At 43.4% G+C, this 23,700-nt stretch overlaps 1 protein-coding gene and 2 long non-coding RNA genes across 10 annotated transcripts in view; 1 reads left to right on the plus strand and 2 right to left on the minus strand.

Moving 5' to 3' along the window:
* Hth (Meis homeobox homothorax) overlaps positions 1-23,700 on the plus strand; it is a 425,203-nt gene that overhangs the window by 194,272 nt on the left and 207,231 nt on the right. For 6 of the 8 annotated variants that reach the window (XR_014440459.1, XM_083108981.1, XM_083108986.1 and 3 more), the window contains one exon: positions 6,945-6,953. The exons of the other annotated variants lie outside the window; for them this stretch is intronic. Coding sequence is in view for 5 of the 6 variants with exons in the window: in XM_083108981.1 (XP_082965107.1) it covers positions 6,945-6,953 (9 nt within the window). In the remaining variant the exon portion in view is untranslated. The remainder of the gene's footprint in view (positions 1-6,944; positions 6,954-23,700) is intronic. 8 annotated transcript variants of the gene reach the window in all.
* LOC145977199 (uncharacterized) lies at positions 1,593-4,184 on the minus strand. The gene is made up of 3 exons (XR_014440460.1): positions 3,678-4,184; positions 3,181-3,307; positions 1,593-3,069 (listed from the first exon to the last, which is right to left on the minus strand). It is a non-coding gene; the product is annotated as an uncharacterized LOC145977199 (long non-coding RNA).
* LOC145977200 (uncharacterized) overlaps positions 13,437-23,700 on the minus strand; it is a 29,008-nt gene continuing 18,744 nt past the window's right edge. Inside the window, exon 3 of the long non-coding RNA XR_014440461.1 lies at positions 13,437-13,799. This is a non-coding gene — a long non-coding RNA (uncharacterized LOC145977200). The remainder of the gene's footprint in view (positions 13,800-23,700) is intronic.

Below are 23,700 nucleotides of genomic sequence, written 5' to 3' on the forward strand. Positions count from 1 at the left end.
ATTCTACTAGGTAGATTTTGCCGACGAGTAACGCGCAACGGTTGCAAACGTGGACGTATACTTGCCAAACGTTAGTCTGGTCTGGCTCGTCTCACGGGCACATCGAATATTTTATTTAATATAAAACACAGAGCGCATTCCCGCATGCTACGCGTGCCGACGAAGCGGCGAGGACATCGGCGCGACTACATCTTCGCGGCCATTGTGCTCCTCGTGCTAGCGGGGCTGCGAACGTAGGTATCTACGGATTGTCGTAGGTTCTCAACTTGAATTTCTCGCACCACGGAAAACTCGACTTCTTTTAATTTACAATATTAATCGTTTCATTTTGATAAAACTCCGATTATCTCTGTCGCGATAAAAAATATCATTCCCAAGAAGTAACGTACAAATATCGCACACGAAATGCATATATTTTTAGCAGCATTTAGCAGCTGGCAACATCGCCAATTACGTAGCTACAAAAGTTCAGGTTGTCCGACATACGTACCCGACAACTTTTACCTGCGTCCGCTTTATCCGAGTTCCGCGCAATTTGTTCGACAAACTCTCGATTACTCCTGCGTGCGGTTACGTAAGCAAAGGAAGGCTTTTTTGCGCATGCGGTTGCAAGAAATAAATAAAGGAGGAGCGTGTAGCAAGTGGGCGCAGCCGTGCGCTCGCGTATCCGCATGCACCGGAATTAAGTGCACGCTACGATCCCGAGCGCGTATCGCACCTGCCGCGCGCAAAACGAGCACGTTGGCGATGTCAAAGACCCGTTTTCTTTTCGAGAACCTGACGTCGAACGTCCTCGATCCGCCGCGCACACACATGTCGGCGATACATCTCGCTTTCGAATAAAGTACCTCGTCATCTTACATCCCACATTTCATTAAAAATAGCCGATAATAATTAACGTCGAAACCGTGATCGTGAACGTGATTAGACGAAATTTTGGCAGCGTCGTATAAATTTCTGATCGACATTCTCTCGAGGATCCGTGAAGAACTTTTGGAGAACCCCTGCCAAGTCGGCATTTCGAGATGTGCGTGACGCACGTACGTGAGGTGTACACTGACGCGGCCAGTTCGTCGAGGACACTGCCGCCGCCAGCAAAAACGCTATTGAGTTAATCAACTAATTTATAATTAAAATTCCACGATGGGCATCGTTCGAATGGTCCCGTTGTTTCATCACCGAACTCGAATTGCAAGAAGCGAACCAGCTCGCTGTCTGGTACCGCGTCGTTTCGCGGTAACCGTCATCAAATTCATAGAACGCCAATTAAGCGCCCGTCGACACACTGTGCCCTTCGCTGGTTCCCCTTGAGAATCGCGCCTCTGTCCGGCAATTTCGCGCTCGAAAAAAAGTCGACCTAGTTTCGCGGCTCGTCCCGTCCTCGAGCGGAAACGCCGCGCGTTTTTGCTCGCCGAAAAGGCAACGGAAATGGGATGGAATCGGTTTTAATAAGCGCTTGAATTTACGTGTTTCTAGGCGATTAGCGATAATTATAGCCGTTAAAAGAAGAAATCAGATGATGACAGCAGATACTCTGAATTTATCACTCGTTATATTCGAGGCTAGTAATTACAGCTTAGATATGTCATAATTCCCCTTCGTTTATCTTTTTAATACGCAAAGTACAGATTTCGCAAGATGAGAAATATCAAACGGAAACGCAAAGAATAATGGAGACTCGAGTGACTTTTTCATGTCCGAGGTTTGTTATAAGTATGATAAAAACTAATAAGTATTTAATTATATTTTTCTGATAGCATGATGATGCATATTTCATCTATTATCTTTTTTTTATAGAAGACACTTTTTTTGCTTGTTTGCTAATATAACGGTAGATTTAGAACAGTGAGATGACAATATCAGAGACATTAGTTATCAAATCCTTATCACTTGACATGCTCTGTCAAACACGATGCTTAAATCGCGTTTATCTCACACGTGTCTGTTCTTTTTTACCGTCACTTACGTAATGCGAATTTTTAATCTTTCGAGAGATTTTCAAATCGACAATCCGCTTTATGACGTCAACATCTATTTGCAGGCTTCTTGGCATTCGCAGTAATGCCGATTAAATATATTCATTAGTCTTTGCGGTTTCCGCGAGAACCTCCTCTTTTTCTTCGCATTTTACTTCTCGCTTAATGTTTTAATCATATTAACTTTAAGATTTAAATTATAATAAGATTTAAATTATAATAAATTATAATAATCATTTCAATTCTTTACATAATTATATGAATGTTAAAAATTCGCAAAAATTACATGAAAGTTTGTCGAATCCGCACAATGGTAATTTTAATCCTTTCGAAAATTATACAGCAAGTCATTCTCTTACCACTTGATGAGAGCCGTGGGTTGCCATTAATTATTCATTATCAATCCCGCTAATCAAGTATTCACTGTTTTTAAAACAGTTTTTATCGAAATAATTTCGGTCGCTTAAAAGACGAATACAAACAGATTTAAACACTTTTTGTTGGAAATTTGTTAAGGAGATTGTAAACAAGCCACATATCTCTGCCATTTTCTTTGACAGCGTATAAAGAATGTTCGATTGATTCCCGGGAATCGAGGAATATCGGAAACGAGTTAGTTTTTAATAACGAGACTTAAAAAGAAACTGAAACTCGCGAGAGTTGCATTCGTTTTTTTGCGAGAGTCCGTTTAAGCGACGTGATCGCAGTTTCGGGGAGCCGTTGGCGATTCGCCCGTCGATTTCGGAATCGTGTTTCGATCGATATCGCGCATTTTTGCTCGCTCGCCGCTCGCAAAGACCGTCAAAGGGACTTCGCGCGACAAATTGAGTTTACGCGCGTCAGGATTCAAGACGCGATCCTCCGGGCATTATGCATTCGACGCTTTTTCGCGAATGCCATGCGCCGCACTGGTCGGCATTTCTTCCACGCGGCACATTCCGCGGCGAGGAATTAAAAGCTGTCTCGATAGAGATATTACCGAGCGGAGCTCGTTCGGCGGATTTACTGTAGCGATTATCCCAATTAACCGCGTGCCCTTTCAGCCTCCTCTCGGACTTGGATTATGAGCTCGAGTGCCACCTGCGAATCAGTCCTCGCGACGCGGTTTTTGAGCCGCGTTACATTGAAGTAAGACGTTAAGTGCATCCCATACGTTTCTGGAGAGCGTTACGACCGTCTCGCAAATTCCCATTAGCGGACTTACCTCTCATCAACGTCGTCGGTGTTAAACGTCTCAGGCAGGTTTTTTCCCACAAAGTCGCCGCTCTGAATTCGGCAGATTCCAAACGAAACTCCTCATTGTTAGTATTACGTTTACGGTTAAAACATATCTGAAATTCAAAGAGAGATTTGCGTGAATCGATGAGTAGTCTTCTATTTAAAATTTATGTAAATTAGCACTTTTATATGCATCTGAATAAAAATCCATTTATACCATATTGCACAAGAGCATTATTCGCAATTCTTATGCATTATACGACATTTATTATATATTAATGTCATAATATTTCATTTATTCTCTAGATTTGATGTATCTTTTTCGAAATTTATTCTTCGCAAATAATTGCTTTATCTTTGAATTTAGAATTTGTTTTATCTTCCACTTAAGTTGCAAATCAAGCATTAAACATACATCATCTAAATTTTTTAATAAACACAGCATACGCAAAATCTCATACATTTAAATTGGCTCGCAAATACCTATTAGGATTCATTCCGGCTAGCCTTGTATCGGCGTCATCCTTTTGGACGTGTTAAGCGTCGGCCGGCTTTTTCTCTCGATCGCTCGCCACGCCGACGAATTCGGCAGATTCCAGACTCCGGCTTCTGCCCATTGTCACCGTTCGTCCACATCAGCTCGTGCAGTGTCGGCGCGGGAGGGACCGAGGAGATTAATTAGGGACGATGTTTTAGCGGCAAAAATTGGAATGAGGTGGGAGGGGGATCGGGCAAGAAGCGGCAGCATCAGCAGCCGCCTTAAGTCGCGCTAACTAACCCGGCAACACCACGCGACGATCGAATGGACCTCATCGCCCCCTGCCTGCAAGAACGTGCTACAAATTAAGCCCGGATCGGCAGAAACCATCTCGAAAATTTAGCCGTCGGCTGTTGCTCCCTACACTTCATCGTCTGTACGCTCGCAAACAGAGACGGATGGTAAAACTTTCCATGGTCCAAATTCAATTATTTCTCCAAGAGTATCGAACAAAATTTATAACATTTCTATGGTACATAAAAATGCATATATATAAAACTACGTAAAAAAACACATTTACTTATCAATTTTTTTACAAGATATCGATGATTATGATTAAATCGATCCATTTAATTGCCCTCAATGTCACTTTGATCATATATTGCTATTCATGTTGAAGCAAATCTAATATAAAATAACGCACAGAAAATTAATGGCTATTCTTATAAATAAGATATAATGATGTATTAGTGTTTGTAGCTTGGCAAGAGGCAGAGATATATTTCACGACAACAGGCGACCGTAAATACCACGACAATCCGTCGTATCCTCCGAAATAATTGATTTATTTAACACGCAGCGAAGAATCACGTCGCGCGAAGGCACGAGGTCATTGTCCTCGCGATTGAAAGTGTTTGCATCTCGCAAAGAGCGATGTCGATAAACCACTTTGGAGAAGACGAGGATCGAGATTTCGCGGATACAACTCTGCCATCGTTTGAACAAATCTCTCCTTTGGCAACGGCTGCGACGATTGTCGCGATATTTACGATGGTCGCCGATCGTCATCACGTCATTTATTCCGTTCACCGTCTATTTCGTTGGTAATGTTTTACGTGGCCAATTCTCTCATCTTATTCCACACGTCCTACCACCATTCGCACCGTCTTTTCGTCGAATCTTTGTAATCGTTAATTTATAGTTATTTCTCCGTTTACATTTCCATCTCCGCCGCCGCTGCTTCTATTTTCACGACGGACGAATTATTGGCATCCTCGCGATAGCTGCGAGAATAGCCGCTGAACGTTTGCGTGTTCTGTCTGTAGAAATTTGCCATTATTTAAAGTTGAACCGAACAAGTTATTTTCTTTCGTAGAAAGAACGCGCCGACAGCTCTTACTGTGCGATTAGATAATAGCAGAAAATAACTAATTATTCTTGCGGTTCTTTATCATTATTCAAATATAAAAGAAACTTTCCTCTCGGAAGGAGAAACATACCTTATTAAAATTAGTACCTAATCGATTATTCCATCTTCTAAATTGTCTGTCTTTAAAAGTCAATCTAAAAAATAGCAGACTCTACGGAATGCGACTGTGAATTAACATGGATTATAGAATATATTACGCTACTTGGTACAAGATTCCAATGCGCCTGCTATTCATTTAGCGATAACCGCGGCTACTGTAATTTTTCTTTCCTCGGTCGGTCGGCTGCGAAAGAAACGACGGGCCTTCCTATCGGCAGGAAGTGTTCGGCGTGGCTTTTATCGATCGATCCGCCATGTCGATCGACAGACCGAGGCGCTAATGGGTTAGTCAGAGCCCGCAAACTCGGCCCGCTTCGTGCGAGTAAACCGGCTATGGAAGAGAGAATGGAGCTCGCGAAAAATTCCCCCGTGCACTTCTACACCTATACATATACCTATTCGTCTACCCACTTACACACGCGTACAAACCGTCGCGAGTCGCGTACATACGTATACACGTGCTACGCCACACGCGAGGAGTGTCGGCTATCGCTCTGCGAGACACAGTCGCGGCTAAGAATAATAAATAGAGATAGACGAAGGTGGAGAGATAGACACGGGCGTGTATACAAGACGCGGTGAGCTCGCGGTATGTGTCTTTTGCGGAGATTATTCCGATGAGTTATATGAGTGATCGTTCAGGCCTCCAGTTTAAATAAAGCCGCGTATACGCGCCCGTGCTTGTATATCGACTTTGCTCTCCATTTTCGCCTGCGCGTTTAAAACTAGTCCCGTCGATTTTCTGTATCGCGAGGCCGGGCACGGCGTATATTTGCGTCGTTGTCCGTCATGAGATATATCCCTCCCGGCAATATATATCTCGGGTCGACCGAGAGAGCGACTCTCCTTGGAACGCTGTCGCTCCGCCCGATATTTCGAGTATATAGCGTGCGATTATGAAGATTAGTAAGGACGGATATTAGTCGGCGGCACGAAAAGCGTGTTCGTTTATTTCGCAAGATTTCATTCAGTCGCGCGATTGTCTCGAGCGCCGGACTCGATCTTTCGTTCGATTTATCATCAGCGGTTGCCGCCCACTTGACTCGATTTGACTCGCACAATGAGGCAATTAGAGCCCGATTCTTTATTTAGCGGGAAATGATAAATAAATTACACGTGCGTTGATGAGTAATCGGGGGTTTCGCATTCGCGATATCTTTCGATCGACTTGGGACAAGTCGACATTTTTCAGCCTTTTCCGGATTCCAAGGTATACCCGCGGAAAGTTTCGACTTTGATCTCTGCTCGCGTAAAATCATGACCGAGAAGAATGTTGATACTCTTTCGCAGTGTGCGGAAAGCAACTTTTTCCCCTTTTGAAACGCTCTTTAACGCCGTCGGGCAATTAGCGCGGAATTAGCCGTGCGTTTGCGCGATCTTTTTATTGCGCGTTGGGCATAAAGTCATTCGGCGCGGTTCTTGCCGAAGAACCGCGTAAACCGTGGCATTCAGACGGACCATGACAAGGCATAAAGTCTAAATATTGATATAATGATCGTGCGTTTTTATATCGATACCTTGCCATTAGAATATCTGGAGGTAAAAATGTGAATATCTTTAATATCCCAAAAATTGAAAATGACTAGTATCAATATCTCGATTAATGGTCATATTTGATATTAAGAGAGCAAATAAGAGTATAACATGATACGTCAAATTATACATACATATATGTATATATTTTTTCTAGATATACATTTAATCTCGCATTTATTAAAAATAAATGTCTCTTTTTATGTTTCAGATGCAATGGGTAAGTGGAATTTTTCTCGAGCCATGTCAACATCGTCGGTAAGCGTGATAGGATTGAGACGATTCTTTCGGAATGTAAAAGTCTCATACCAGCGCTGCGTGCAGTTTAATTATCGTAATTAACGAAGCGGTTCGTTGTATTAGCAACTCTTGCCCCCCCCCCCCCCCCCCCCGAGAAAAAGCCAAGTTTCCGTTCTGCGTAATCGCTCTTGTTCGAGAAAACTCGCCGGATGAATGATCGTCGTAATCACTCGGTTCGTTTACAGCGTTCACGTGCGTGTCGTGAGATTACCGTCGCTGATACGAAACGTGATTGCATGCACGTGTGAACGCGCATGATACGGTCGCGAGCGTAATTAAAAATGGTTCACGTGAAATTTCAGGATGTTAAGAGGTAAAAAATTAAAATTAAGCTCTCACACACGAAATTAGATAAATGTACAAAATTTGTTTTTTAAATTCGCGTTATTTAATTCCGTTTTTATTTCGTCATTCGCTATAATAAGTACGACGGAATTAATTGCGCGCGATTAAATTTGAAACGTAAAATGTAAAGGCAACGGACGAGAGATAAAAATAGTTTTAAAACTGAATATACAAGCGAAGAGGATCTAATTCGATAATAATCTTTTGAATGGATCATGTTGACTGGCGGCGATAAGACTACGTGAGACGATCTTGCGTTACCGATCTGTTACGAGCGCAACTTGGCCATTCTCTCCTTTACATTTCTTTTTCTTAATTCTCTCTTACGCGTATAACGCATGCCGCAATAACGAGGCGCTTCGGCTTAATTAGATTAATTAGATTGCAGGCGAGAGAGGCGGATCGCGCGGCTTTCCGAGCATCTGCCGTTAACCGCGTTATCGTTGCCAAAAGATCCCTTCTTTTTACGAGGTATTTCGTAAATAAAACTGCTCGTTTTCAAGAACGGGGGGAACATATAACTAATTTGAGATTTATTTAACCTTTGAAAATACCGATTTTTTGCCTCCTTCCGAGTTAATGCTTTTTCAACGTTACGTGGATTAATTATACCGCACTCGTTACGCGTATTTTATATTCGTTATACCCTGTATATTCATTCCAGTAATCATTAACGCAGTATTTAAATCGCATAGATGGCAAAGTCTGATGTTCAAGAAGAGTAGCCTATAAATATTAATGCCTTACGTTGCTTTTACTGCGCTAAACCGAGTAATGACATGGCGCTGTTAGTAATGTCGAAGAATAGGAAACTTCCGTACGGATAAACGAGGTATAGGTAATCACAATCTTGAGCGAATTGCGCTCGTCTTTCTACGGTAGTCTTTAACAACTCGTTAAAGACGCAACTATCATTAATCCTTTAGCCGGGACACAAAAACTCATAATCAATCTCCGCGAAATAGTGGATATTATTACAGTCATCTCATTAGTGCTTTATTGCCATCCAATCAGATCGATTTACGTCGGTGGTGTATAATTTAGCATTACCGCTTAATCGTTAGTCCCTCGTAAAATTTGTGATGAACGAGATACAAACATCGTTAGCAACTTGAATCAATCAACACAATGTACGTATGTAAAGAAGCGCAAATGTATTTCTCACATTTTTTCCTATACAAACAACCGATTCCATTTATCTCAATTCAAATGATATTTGACACATCGTCATTTATTGGTCGCTGAAAAGAAAGCAAGAGGAGAAACTTCATCTCGCAAGAGAGCACGTTGCCTTCTCCATCGGCAGTTCGGTCCATCAGCTGATAGAGGCGAAACGAAGGCGCGAGGTACACGCTTGAGCTCTTCTAGTTGGACAGTCCGGACCTTCTCTCGCGTTCGCGGCAAAAACCTTCCCGCTGGCCCTATTTTTTGGTCGTTAATTAGTTGCATTTTTTTACGATCTCGCACACGTGCAGAGCGAGCCGACGAAGTGGACGCAGGGGGAGAAAAAGATAATCGAGGAGGAAGAGAGATAGGACTGGAGGAGAAGAAGACGCGGCGTCGAGGCTCGAGTAACTCTGAACCGCACCGCGCATAATGTTCGGCATTGTACTCCTCGGCTTCGTCTCCTTTCGTCCTAGAATACACGTGAGCCCTTTGTCCACGCGACTCCACGACGAGAGAAGCGTACCACGAAATACGTACACTCGCCACGTCGCGGGCATCGCCGCGACGTTTAAAGTGTAATTACCGGTCGTGACTTGAAGTATTCATTAACGTCCGGCGGCAAGAGGCCTCTTATGGGTACCCAGCAATTAGATAGACCGTTCGAGTGTGCATTGGTCGTTGAATTACAAACGGTATCCGAACAATCGCCCGTCAGATACTAGAAATCGTCAGGAAAGTGTCGATCAAAGATTTCCGTTGCGCCACGCGAGTCGTGCATATAATTTAACGTTTTATAATAATATGATCGAGAGAATAATAATAATATGTGGAAGATGATTTAATAATTCGTTCGCCATCGTATTCTTTTGTACTGAAACTAACAGTGTACGTAACTAAGTGTTGATATCGATTGCTTCAGAATTCTGACAGGGGAGGACAACTCCTTTCCACGCGTATATTTTGTGCGATGTTAGATAAGTGAACGTAAGGAAATTGAAGGAGGAGTATACTAATTTAATACATGCGTTCGCGTTCGACGATACGCATGAAATTAATTTCGCGTCGACGGGTCGTGTTGGAAGGAAATTAATTTCGCATCGTCCGTCTACTTATAAAAATATGATCATGAGCGACGTGTATTACAAGCGGCTTAAATTAAGCGCGGCGGTGAATCATGCGTGGATGGGCGATTAATTAAAAAATTCGGTAGTCGTCGTGAAAGGTTGGAATTAAATTTCAGAGCTAGAGTTACGGTTAACGCGATGCGTGTTTATACTTATTGGATATCAAGGCCGATTGGATCGGACGAAATGGTGGCGATTTTGGGGGAAGGTCCATCGATAAGATAAAACAACTTGTGCGCAAATGTCGTCCCTCTGCTCGCGTCCCTTTTACGATCCTCGTACAGGATATCCTCCTTCGCATTTTCATGTTACACGAATACACGTTCCCTTATATTTCTTTTAAATGAGCCTTAATTATTCGTTATCTCGGCGATTATCATCTCTTTACCTCCTTTGGCGCGCAAATTTCCAACAAACACGTCCATCGATTAAAATTTGTATTCGTGAAATAGATGTGGCTTCGGACGGTGAGAGACGATCGCGAAATGAAACGTATTGACTGCTGTTTGAATTAATTCGGCATAACTAGATTCGCAACGACCGGTTGTCGGGGAACGTTCGTGTATTCCCTCCATTCGTATTCCCCATTTTCCGCGATAACTTGTATACTTATGCATATTAAACGGACGCATCGAAGACGCCGTTGCCTTCGCCAGACTGGCGGAAAGGATAAGATAAGAGGCCCTTACTTTTTCGATTATTGGCCGTTCTCGTTATCTCTGAGGACTCTTTGGCACCTCGTTTCGTGACGCAGAAGCCTCCTCAGCTGCCCGTCGCGCGATCCCGAACGGGGCCCATAATGGCGCGTTTGTCGAATCGTCCGACAATTAGAATGCAAATCTACAGCGCTCGCGTATACATATATACGAGTCGGGCCCGTAGCCGATCGCGGCCCATGCGCGGTTTTATTCGTCGGATATCGGGCCCCGACAAGGCCCGCTTGTCCGGGCACTTTTCGGTGCGGTCCATCGATCGGGTCTCGAAATTCGACGCCTTTTATGGCCCGTTATTCCGTGAATCGATGAGAATAAGAACTCGAGAGCGACGCGATAACGGCGGGAATCCATTCAAACGGTCGACTACACGCTCGAACGAATGCCATCTCGATGGGCCTCGTTATTGCATTGATTAAAATTAAATGCCCCTTTCCAAAGTTTTACAAGTCCACGATGCGCCATTCGATAACCAACCCCCTCATCTCCTTCGCCGGAATAGGCGATATGAAATGCAAACGTGGAACCGAATGGATCTTTCGGTATGCGGGATTAACGTTTTGCACGCGCGATGATAAAAGTGTCACGTTGTCACGGCGATTCGTTTCGGCTCGATTTCGGTTCTCTGGACGGCGGTGGTGGCTAAAGTACAAAAACCATAAGTGCTTGGCGCGCGCTCGGAGATAGAATTTCTTACGACCAGAAATACGACGGTATTAAAGTCGGTTTTACACCGCCCGGAATGGCTACGAGCCGGTTAACGTCGATCGCCAGGATTTCCCTTACATACATATCGCGTTCGATTTCTCGAATTTACCTCTAATAGCGGACCACAATTTCTCATACAACGCACGTCGAACGGCTCGAACTTATCCAAGCTCTCCTCTCTTGTTCAACGATAGGGAATGAGAATAGGATTTTTTTTTCTTTTTAGCGATTCGCGCCAAGCCGGCATTTCCTTTTCTCGTCTCTTTGCGAGCTCGTTGTATCGGTTTCACGTTTTCGCGGCGGTCTCTTTGCAGTCAGACGATTCCGTAACGTCGCACAGTCTGCGGTCGTCCGACAAATAGATTACGTGCTCGCGAAGAGTATTCTTCGTGGGGCGCGCCCTTCCTTCGTCCCTTCACACATGCCACTCACGTACTCATCCGCGTTCCGGGTACGTCGTATCCGGCAAGAGCCGTCTCGCCCGGCGCGTTCTTCTTCTCTATTCCGTTTTCCCTCCTCGGGACAAGCCTCTCCAAAAATTGCAGTGCGTTAGCACGAAATCCACTAACCATTCCATTATTAAATCTGTGTCCGCATTATATGGGGGAGGACGCCCCGGCATCGCCGACATTAAAATTCACGTCACGCCGGAACCGTCGAAACGATGAAATGCGGTCTCCTCGTCGATTTGCCGGAACGGATTATGCATAATGACTTTATCCGCATCGCGCAATTAAGCCCGGCTGCATCGTTCATCGATAATGCACATTTCTCTCGATTAAGAAATTATCCTTTAATTTATCCAGGCGCATTCATGCCTCGCGTTATTTTTATCGCGTCGAGAATACCAACGTGATTCTTCAATTATTTCTCAATCCGATCACGCACAAACAATCAGACAATCAGACTCTTTAATTAGAAGAAAATGTATTATTACGTGTGAGTCATTATTCGATAAATATATTTGATGCATATTGTATGATATGAAATAAATAGCGAAATTCTATTATGCGAAAAATTATGAGAATGCCGCATAGTTTGCCGATACTGAAGATTATTCAAAAAGTTAATTATTAGATAGAAACCATAGACGTAATATTTCCTACGTCTACGGAAACTGGATAATCTGTCTTTTATGGGCGCATTAGATAAGTATTAATTGTGATTGCTCGTAATATGTCGACCATCGCGCAAACTGGCATTATACTTTTACGAATATTCAAATAACTAAACGCGATCACCCAAGATTTTAATTCGCGATGTAAATATGTCTCGTCACTATTCATTTTCGAAGCACCAATTACATTTTTATTCTTTTCGAAAGATAATCATAAATGTGGCTATCATCTCACGTTTGTTTCTCTATATCCTAATTTCCATCATTATTTGAGCAAATCAAAATTTTCTTGAATAATTAATTTTCTTACATTTTTCTTACGTTAATTAAAAAATAATAATTTTATAATTTTTACTGTTTACGTGATTATATTTAATCACATCTTTCACATCTATTTTTCTAAACATTTTTATCAATTTTAGCATTTCTACATTTTGTGTGTAATAATGATTTAAATTATTAAAATTATGCATCTAATATAATAATCTATATATTTTCTTTATTTTATAGATATCCATAATTTTAGCATATAATTCTTAACTGTGCTAAGGCCAAATTCGTGATCGTCTTTTAGCCTTAACACAGTTAAGGATTAATCATAGATTCGTACATGGCAATAAAGTAATATACTTGTAGTCAGAGTTAATTATTAGATGACTCGTAATTTCTCGAGACGGTAGTTTGCTCCGCTATAAATTACGCGATCTGGACATCGTAGATCGTGACTGATCGACTTCTTGCCGCGGGAAACGACCGAGGCGACGGTCGCTCCATCGAGATTCAACAAGATGGGAGCCAACAGGGCAATCGGCGATCAGCGCGATACACGATACCGAAAAACCGGAACACTCTCGACGAGAAGGTGACTAAATCGACCGTAACCTGCTATCACTCGTCGTCGAGGACGCGCGGACAAGAAAGCTGGAAGCAAGAGTAGAGCGAGGGAACGTGAATTCGCGCGCGTTCCATCGCCGATCGCGCAGAAAAAGCTCGCGCCTGTGATCTTACCGCGCGAGAGAGGACAGTTGTTTATCTACTTATTATGTCAGTCCGATTGCTAATTGGGCATATTTGAGGGTCGGGGCCCCGGCGGTCCCGGCATGTTCGCACGTACGAGAGAGGAGACGGTCCTCCCTTTTTCCTTCAACGAGCTGTCTCTCGCACCGTCTACCGTATCGAATTTTCTTTTATTCGCGGCATTCGTGCGATCCTGCGGTAAGGATCTAATATCTGGCTGACCGGACTTTTTGACGGGTTCGTTGCAAAAACGATCGCATATTTTTCGGTGATCGCGACTGGCTTCGTCTTTAGGGAAGACTATCGCGTTCCACTACGTGCTTGCAAACGTACCTCCTTTTTTCTCTTCTCGCTGCTGAGTCCTTGCGTCTCCTCCCTCGTTGTTACAGCAGGGGTGATAGCGTCGAGCGAGAGATGCATCGCTTCATTCCACGTGATTGGTCACTTAATCCACTTTCCGACGACTGATATTGCATGCGACGATCCTAAAATTCGAATGAGTTGCCCGTGTAATTCCTGATGAGAAATTATTCCATTTCTCGTTTTGCGCTTTTTTAGTAGAAAATCCCAGGTTTCTGAAACAAAAAAATGAATAACTGAAGATGGTACGGTAAGAAATCATCATGATATATGAAATGTGATATAAAAATTCTTAAAATTTCATTCGTTTGAAATAGATTGACAAGCGATTTATCTTCTATAAAGATTTATCTCGTTGATTCCGCTCCGCACGGCTTCCCGGATACCGCGAGGCAACTTTCGCGCCGAGTCTAGGTCATAAAGCAATTTCGCGATCGCCTTATCTTGATATCTCGCAATTCAGCAAACGTCATAATTTAAGCGCGCGGCCGCGAGGAGAGTGAAGCGCGATTAAGACATCGAGCTATCGGTGGACGATGAAAAGGGAGAGAAAGGGAGGCGATCGGAACGAAACGAATGAAGCGACGCGAGAGGGGAAGCGAGACGAAGAATGAGCACATTCAGCGAGAATAGCCGCTCGCGCGCAGAGGTGGGAGAAAGTCTTATCCGGTACACCGGATAGGATGTGTGCAGCCAGTCGCAAGAGGCGATGCAGTTTATTAATGTGATTTATGGGGAGGCGAATGCCCTTCACGAGCCGCGGTCCTTCGTGGTCCACCGTCCTCCCGCGTCCACTTCTCTCTCACACCCCTCTGCTCTCCCTCTCTGTGTTCGTCGTACGTATCGAATCGATCGAGTCTTGTTTTACTTATTCGCCAAGAGAAAGAAAGCGCGCACCCCATCGCGTCGCGTATTTATGCGTCCATGCGCCTCGCACAGGTGTGTAACGCAGGACGTAATGCATCATGTTGTTCTTGTTTCTTGACCGACCTGTCCCACACCCTGTGCAGCGGTTCGGGTTTTCGGTTCAAGCGCTCTCGGATTCCAATACAGGCGAGTTGAAACGACGCCGCGTGCACGCGCGAGCCGCTTTGATAGTTCATAAAGTGAAACGGATTCCGATTCGGCGTCTTTTGTAACGTAACTCGCCGTCGTATTGGATTGGTTGGACCCGACGTCGTGTGAGCGATCGCGCTTTTATGCGATCGCGAATAAAAAAAGGAAATTTAAAAGAAAGTTATACCCGAGATATTTGTTCTCGAACCAGCTGAGCGGTCTCCTTTTTAATCTGTCTCCAAATTGAGAAGTATTTTAGTAAATATCAAAATCTCTAATATTTTGCATTAATTAAATATCTTATACTCAAGTTGATTACTTTAAATATTTTCACTCATTTGCGTGCAAACAATTCATGAATAATTGAACAATTAGTTCGTAATTATTGAATAGCATGTATTTTAACATTATCATGCGCTAATTTAAATAATTTTAAAAGACTTAATAATGAGACGTTACAAGAGCAAGAAGATAACTTTGATCCGTGATAAACGGAAGATTTTATTCCTCTTTGAGATAATTCAAACTTACAGTTGCCGTGGAAAATGATCAGTTCTATACAAGATTTGATGACTGCTTTTATCTATTCGATGTTCTCGCATAAACCTTCGCAAACATAAATGTCTCTTAACGATATGGTCCATGATCGTTCGTAATCGTTGCAAGAAGAACGGAGATACTTAACAGAACAATTTATCGTACAATTAGCGTTGCTTATCCAACTATTCAGTAGAGTATAAACTTGAAAAGAATGGACGGGCGCGGGAATGGACAACCGGTTTAATGACATCTATCACCGCGATTCTTGGATCCAACCGCCGATATCGCGATTTTGCGGCATACGACTTAATAAGCGGCATAATCGCAAGGGCTGTTCAGAGAATTTATTAAGCACAAGTACAGACATTGGAATATCTATCTTTTCCAGAATGCCTCATCGCTTTTTAAGTGATATAATTACTCGTAAAAAATTCACAAAAAACAAAATCTGCAATCTAATGATACATAAGTAATCTATTATGTATAATAAATGATGTACGATTAATAATTATTAGAGATGTAATATATACATATAAATGTTAAGTGATAATGGTCATCGTAACACGCACAAGTGATTAGATTCGTAGCAAACCAGCCCTACTTTGTCCATGATGTTATCAGCCGGAATAATTATATGCATCATGTTATCAGCGCGGTTCATGTTTTTGGGGATATTATCATAGCATATGTACGCGGAGTAATTACGGAATTTACGCACATTTTTGCTCTATCGAGACAATTATTTTTACAACTAACGACAGACAAAAATTTGCGTTTACACATCTGTCGATAAGACACTTTGCTTTCACTGCGATCTCGTCATTTTTTTCTTGTCGTCTCTGCGAGACTATTACGGGAGAATTTTCCTCATGCGCGGCACGAATACGTATCGCCCTGGGTCGGACGAAGGATCCATGGACCACGTTATATCTCTTCCCACGCCAAGTCCCAAGACGAGGCCAGATCCGCAACGAAAGTGGCGAGTGGTCAGCGTCGAATACCAAACGAGCGACGAGAGCGGAACGTCCGACGACGAAGCGGCGCGTCATACATAAGGTATGACCGGATCGGGGCGAGGAGAGCACGAAGGAGAAGGACGAGATAAGGAATGGAAATGACGCGAAGCGAGATAGAGCGCGAAGGTCCGAATGGTCGACGGGAAGAGGATATCGAAACGATATAACGTTGCATCGCGCCGAGTTCGCGGTCCATCTTGCCCCTCGGGACCGGAACGGGCGATTTTCTCGGGTCCTGATCAAAGGGAGAGCTGCGTGTGCGGCCATATATTTTCGCGCCGCGTAATATTTCATGAGCCGTTTCTCTTTGTCGACGATCGAGGAATAGGAAATTGCTATCCGGACGCGCGCTACGCCAGTTTTGGCACGACACCTCGATAACGGCAAGAGAGAGAGAGAGGTGAAAGAGAAAAGAAAAGTGGTTACACGTTGTGAGACGGGGAGCGAAGGAGGATAATTGCGACGAACACGATTCTGTCTCGGGGTCTCACGCGAGACCGGCGAGAGTGAGCGGAAAAAGAAACTTGGGTTTTTCGCGGTGACGAGGGAGAAATCGCTCTCGAGTGACCGACAGAAAACTGGCCATGGATGGAAATCGCAATCCGCGATCCAAAAGTTTCCTCGTTCACTGAACCCTGCGTTGCTTTTTACTCGACCGATTCGATTGATTTTTGATACACTTGAGTGGTGTATATATTTCGCTGTACCTTAGAACCTATACACTTTGAAATTATTTATTCGAGAATTTATAGATTGCTGTACACACGACACGATTTTATGTAGCGCTCGGCAGCGCTGCGGTGTGAAAGAAACTCCACGCCATCAATCTTACTTGTCGACGACCGCACTCGCAAGGTCACCGTTTTAGCGACTCGAATTCCTCCGTGAATCGAAATTTCATTCAAATTCTCAACAGTCGCTCGCGATACAAACAGTTTGCTGCGCTTTAAATTCCCTCGGCGGCTTTCGCGTAAAAAAAAAAAAATAAATATATCTCAAAATGTGTATGCTAAAATACTAACAATATTCTTTCATATTATTAATATATTTAAAAATATTCATTTGCGACGTCTTGTACGTTTCATGCTGTATCATCATATTTTATCTATCATATGTTACTTTTCTCGTATTTTATCATTTCTTTATGAAATATTAAGTTTTTCGAATCTGAGAAAAATTTTACAAGCAAATATGTGTCAGATATTAAATCTTCAAACATGAGACAAATTCTTTCACGAGGACATTTCATAAAAGTATCGAGCAGTACCGAGATCGTTAATCATCTCAAGAACTTTCAGTTCTATTCGATAGATCTGAAGTAACGTTTGATGCAAATTGTCGAATGGCAGGTGAAGGCACATCAAAGATATACTCTCACGGAGACTCGAAGCATGAGATGACGATCTCGTCGTTAACAGATGATACGTTTGGTGACGCAAAGGGATGAAAATAACAGAACGCATTTTATGACGAATATACTGTGACAGCAGAGGCCGGACGCGTTCTTGCACACGTGCACATACACACACACATATAGTCGCGAAAGAGCGCCGGTCATTTATCCTGCTCTCGTCAGACCGCATTGCGCAATACGAAGCGTACGAGAGGCAAAAAAGAACACTGGGATAAGGCTCCTTCCTCGCGCCATCGTTCGCAAAATAGATCCCGCGGAGAAACTCGCGGGGTGGTTATCGCAGATAAATCGCCTCGCGAGTAGAAGAGGCTCGCTCGCCGCGAGCAGGAAACTCGGGCTCGTGAGTAGCGAAAGGACGGTAATTGATTCTCATCGTCGCTACCGCGTAAGAAAGGTGGAGAGTAATCGATCGCAACCGCCAAGTGATTGAAGCGCGCTCGGTCCCTCGCGTTATTAGTTAATCAGTTATTCGTGCGCATCGCGATGAAGAATATTCGAGCGTGACTAAAATAATCGGGACGCCGGAATGTTGCGCTTGTAAGAGAGGAGAGACCCGGTGCACTTTTGATACAATATTTAAAATTTTTTTCAACTTCTTATCCGCGCGCGCGCGTGAGGTTTGAGTGCCTGATTGATGCTCTTCTTAACATCGCCGCGCGTGTACGCATAAATTAAGGAACACTCGGCCGTTTCTCGAGAAGTGTTTACACCATAAGCAGAGAACAGGCGATTCTTCGACGGAGGTGGGCAGGATGGATAATCTCTCGGGATCTACCTTCTCGATCCCCCGTTCGGTCACGCCCAGGATAGGACTTGGCGGCTGCTGCGCGTCATCGCGCCGTTCGTAAATTCACGGCGGACAAACTGGCAAGAATAGTTCGCATAATTCCTCAAGGCCTACCAGTTTTGACGGCGGCGGTCGACCTATCTTGGCACAATCTACCTCTCTCGCTCCTTCGTTGTCTTTCTTTCCCCTCCCTCTATCCGCTTCTCTCCGACGAAAGTTTGCTCGTCTCGTTTCGTCTCTCTTTCGTTCTTTCTCCCTTGCTTTTCTGTACGTCGTCTACGGCCTGCTCTGCGAATGCACGACGACGGTTTTAGATTCCGGATCCCGACCCAACGGGGAGAGGAAGACAGACTTGAAGAATGTATATGGAGATATAAATATTTAATTCGTTGTTCCCTTTATAAGTAGAATTAAAACACCGAATTAATAAAACATAATTATAATATAAAAGCTACATGTACATAACGAAAATTTGAACCCGAGGATAACTAATATCCAATATCAATAACAATCTCTCGTATTCTATACAATCCTCGCCAATAAAAACTCACTAAGAAAAGAAGGAAAATGAGATTCCGATCATTGAAAATTTTCATTATCGTTCATTACAGTATCCGATGCATTGAAATACTCGTTAAATACCCGTATTGCGTTTATCCCGTGTGAAATTGAGGGACGTTAATATGCAAAAAAACCGTTGGGAAAGATCAGAGAGATGCACCTTTGCAGATAAAGATCAACACAGACAGCACCCGCATTCTGCTAGACGCGTAGGCAATATTCGCGGATGCACCGGTGCCGTGCAGTCGTGAGATACGCGCGTTTTGCATTTTATACGCATACATGAATCACGATCTTGCCTACATACGCCGAAGATCGAAGGTCAATCGAGATCCCGCTCGCCGGAGGAGAGAAGAGCCTGCGAATTCGACTCGCCTATGACGAGGCAGCTGCATCGGGTACATAATGAATGCGCAATTAAAGATCGTTGGCTATATACCTCGTCGCTACAAGCAAATTATCGCGTCGCGAAGATGCGCAAACTGGTTTTGCGCGCGAGTCGCTTTATCTCCGCGAATACAAAAGTCTTCCCCGCGCTGCTTCCGGTTGCGCAACGATCGCTAGATCCTTGCCGCTCTGCTCGCTCATTAGCGGTTGCAGTTGGTTTTGTATTTCCGTTTCCTTCATTTAGCTATTGTACAATCAACGATTCGATGAAAATTTCGCTCGATGTTGAGGCAATATTCCGCCGACTGCGGTTGTTAACGATTGATCGAACGCGATTATAAAAAGCTTCGCGTATAAGAAAGGTAGAATTGGTTTCAGGGAGAAAAAAGAAAGAGAGAATATCGAAAATGCGCCGATCCGCTGCAACGGCATTACTCGCGGCGTTGTTTCGCGGACCGTTCGGTGAAAAACACGAAGCCGAATGAGAAAAAAGGAAGAGTGCCGGACTGTAATGCGCTTATAATTAATTTCCGCGTAATTAGAGGACGGTGGCGCGGACGCGGCGGTTATCTCGGCTGGACGATCGTTACACGGCAACCCTGTGGACGGAGGCTGCACAATAAGCGGCAGCTACCGTTATTATAATGCATCGCAGAAAATTAATACACGGAAAATTAATACACAGCCAGACGCAATCGGTAACTCATCGCTCGAAGTAGGCGCGGCGCAACTTCCTAAACTACAAGCGGAAATTATTTATTACCCGGATGTTCGGATGTTAAGAATTATTGTACATCGTTCTATATATATCGCGATGATTGCACGAATTGACGATAGTCATGCTACGTGACTTCGGAGATGACTCGGAGATGGTTTGTCTTTACGTAACTCTTTTTTCAAGCGCATGATTGAAAGTTATAGAGCCATACATATTCATCGCGGAGTCCTCGCATACGCGTCGATAGCGTAGCAGATTCATGAGAGTCCATTTCGATATGTAATTTCGCTGACGGACCGACGAGAGCGAGCGACGTAAATGCCGGACGTATATATGGACGGCGCGCGATTTGACCCCGCTCGGTTGAACTCTCGTCGCGCGACGCGTTGTAAATCATCGGGGGCCCACCGTAGAAGCGATACGTGCCTGACCAGTTTGATGGCCGCGGCTCATTGACGCGGTTCCTCGATGCCCCTCCATTCACAGGATTCGCGCCGTTATCGTATATCCGCACGCATTTAGACTCCACCTACCTACCGCTGCCTCATCGATCGCGATCGCGCATATTTTCCTCGCCGCGAGATCACGATGCCTTCGTGCCCGCGTCTTTAGTCTTTATTCGCGAAATATTGCGAAGGCGCAATTATAGTGGATTATACCGAATTAACTAAATTGTGCAAAAATATTACAATGCTTTTATAAAAAATATTAATATATTAGTTGTCGAGTAAAAATTTCTGCGTGCAAATTTAACTTCTACTCTTTGTGCGAAATTTTGATTTCTCATCAAATTAAAACGAATTGGTGCGATGAATGGAGATATGTACGTATGCACGCGCGCCTTAATATAACGCTCTTCTAATTTTGGAGCGACATAAGCGCGAGATGATATATACTCGATGTAACATATTCTAATCATGTGGTTTTATCGATCGTTGGACTGAATAAACTTATTGAAGTTAGTCTGCTTCAGTCTGCTTTTCGTTACTGCGAATAACTAGCGATGTGTGAAATATGACATTAATCCCGATCTCGCTTACTAATTTAGACGTGGTATCGATTTTAGCCGCTAATTCATCGCGTTTAATTAAACTCACGCGCCAATTCAAGTTGCATATTTAATATCGAGCCAACTATACGTTTTCAACATATTTCAAAAGTTATATCTGGCCACTTCTATAGCCATTCGATCGAAAATATTGTTTCACATTCTTCTCATGCGAATTAATATACCGTGAGAATTAATAGAGAATAGTTGAGGGTTTTTTCGCGATCATCAAATCGCGCGAGTCCTTCCTCGATTTGTCGTCGAAGCCATTACCTATCCGCCTACTAAAGTAGCAACTTCTGCCATTTCTCTTTCCCTCGTTCGGCGCTTCTGCTGGCTCGCTGAGATCGTGGATAACAGTTATTAGGGGATTTTTATAATGCGCGCGTATCGCCCGTCCTTCAGCGGCCCTTTCGCTCCCGCTATCTTGCTCGTCCTACCGTTTTGCACCAGCCAGTGAGCGAATAAGCGAGCGAAAGGGAGACAGGACGTTGCGCGCGAGAGAGAGAGAGCCCTACTTTCCCTAGAGCTCGGCGTGCATCCACGGTAAGCGTATGCGTAGGACACTCCCCGATCCTTGATTATATATAATTATCGGCATTTTAATAACTAATCATTTTCCCTGCTCCTTCTTCCACCGCAATTCTGCGGAGAAAGAAGCAGCTTCCGACGAGACCAACTCCGCTACCGTATCTCCGGCTTCTTTCGCTTCCTCTTCAGTACGCATCTTCGCTAAACACTCGGCTAGTCTTCCTAACCTTCCCACTTTATGCTCCGTTAAAATCTTAATTATACGCTTGTCCAGTAAATATCTTAACGGTTCTTTCTCAACAAAGTCGATTGTTGGTATCGAAATATAGGTAATTAATATTTTGTGGCTCGTGTATTTGATTAAAGAGATTTTTTTATTATATCACACACACATAGATATAAAAATCTTTCCACCTGTGTCCCGATCAACTACACTATGTAACTCAGAATATTATTTTAAACGTGTACTCTTTTTTTTATCTCTACCAAGTTATTATTATACAAAAGATAAAAACAAATGTCTGATTCGCCAGTGGTGTAAACATGGACAACGACCTGACTTGACCTATTTTTTATTTGTGTGTGGCTATATAATAAAAAAAATATAAAATATCAAAACAATTCGTGTGTATATTTACGCTGTGATGAAAAACAAATTTTCAAAATGGATCAAATTGCTGTGTTAGAATCCTCAAACGAAGAATTATATCAATTTTTACCGAAATATTATTTTCCTTTTTTTTCAATCAATTTTTACCGAAATATTATTTTCCTTTTTTTTATAAAAAATAAAAATGCAATTGTTGAGAGTTACATTTCAATTATCTATGAATAATTTACACATTTAACACTGGATTGATACGAGATATTAATTTGATTAAAACAAAATATAAATGATAGTTATCAAAGAAACGTACGGATATTCAGATATTCGGTACTCACTCTGTGTTGTTTGTTGTTCCACGAGGAGAAAATGGAAAAGTTTACTGGATCCTAGGGCTGAAAGGACAACCACTGGAACCCCGTAAATATCCCCGGGTGTAATTAAAAGCTATCGATTTGTCGTAAGCCGCGTAATTGCACGAGTTACTACGCGCTTCGAATAATCGCTCCGACCCCCCTCCGGTCGTCTCTCACACTCGGCCCGAAAACTTGGTTGGGACCGCGCCGCCGGAGAGATAACGGAATATTTACATATTATCGCGGAACACACCGACCTCGCGCGATCCACCCACCTACGTCTCCCGCGGTGAAACCATCAACCTCATGGGGGAAGGGCTCGCCAGAATCGTGCGCGCCATCGTAGATTTCGGATCTCATTGCGTAAGAACGAGGAAGAAGGTTGAAATTTGCGATGCGTCCTAATGAATTAAAGTCGGACGGATTTTATTAAGCAAATTTAAGTAATATTTTTTTAATTTTATTCGCGCGCCAAGAGAAAAGGAGAGATATGAGAATAATTATTTGAAAGCGCTTTTAAATCATTTCTTTAACTTTTAAAAGCAGAAAAAGAAAGAGAGAGAGAGAGAAGTGAATGTGTATTCTTTTCTTCCCAGATCTTCATATCTTTATGTTTTCTCGAGACCATCTAAAATTCCATAGACTTTTAAAAGCAGACATTGAAACAACATCGATTCTTGTTCGATTTCAGAGATAGAGAGAGAGGGAGCGCGAATCTTTTCCCTTACATTCGCTAACCGAAATTTTCAACTCTTACTTCGACCAGGAATCGCAGGAAGCTTTAAGGGGAGACGATCGGCGCTTTAATGTTCCGCTCGAGCGGCGAAGTGGCCAAGCTTTATGAAGCACACGCGGTAATGGTCGTCTACTCGTGGAAGGAGACGAAAGGAACGATTTTGGCGTCGCGTCCGTGTGCCCGTGGGCTCGTTCACCGAGTGTAAGTGGACGTCCGGGGTCGTAACGCGGCGGTGAAGCCAACTCGAGTGGAGTTAAGGAGCGACCCCCGGATAGCTCTTCCTGCGGGAATAGGAAGCCCAATACTCCGCACTTCCGTCCCTCTTCCTTATACCCGAGGGCGCATAAATCACTCCCTTCGCT

Source organism: Camponotus vicinus, unplaced genomic scaffold (assembly GCF_025532165.1).
Source record: "Camponotus vicinus isolate PSW18456_S1 unplaced genomic scaffold, iyCamVici1.0 SCAF_9, whole genome shotgun sequence".
NCBI lineage: Eukaryota > Metazoa > Arthropoda > Insecta > Hymenoptera > Formicidae > Camponotus > Camponotus vicinus.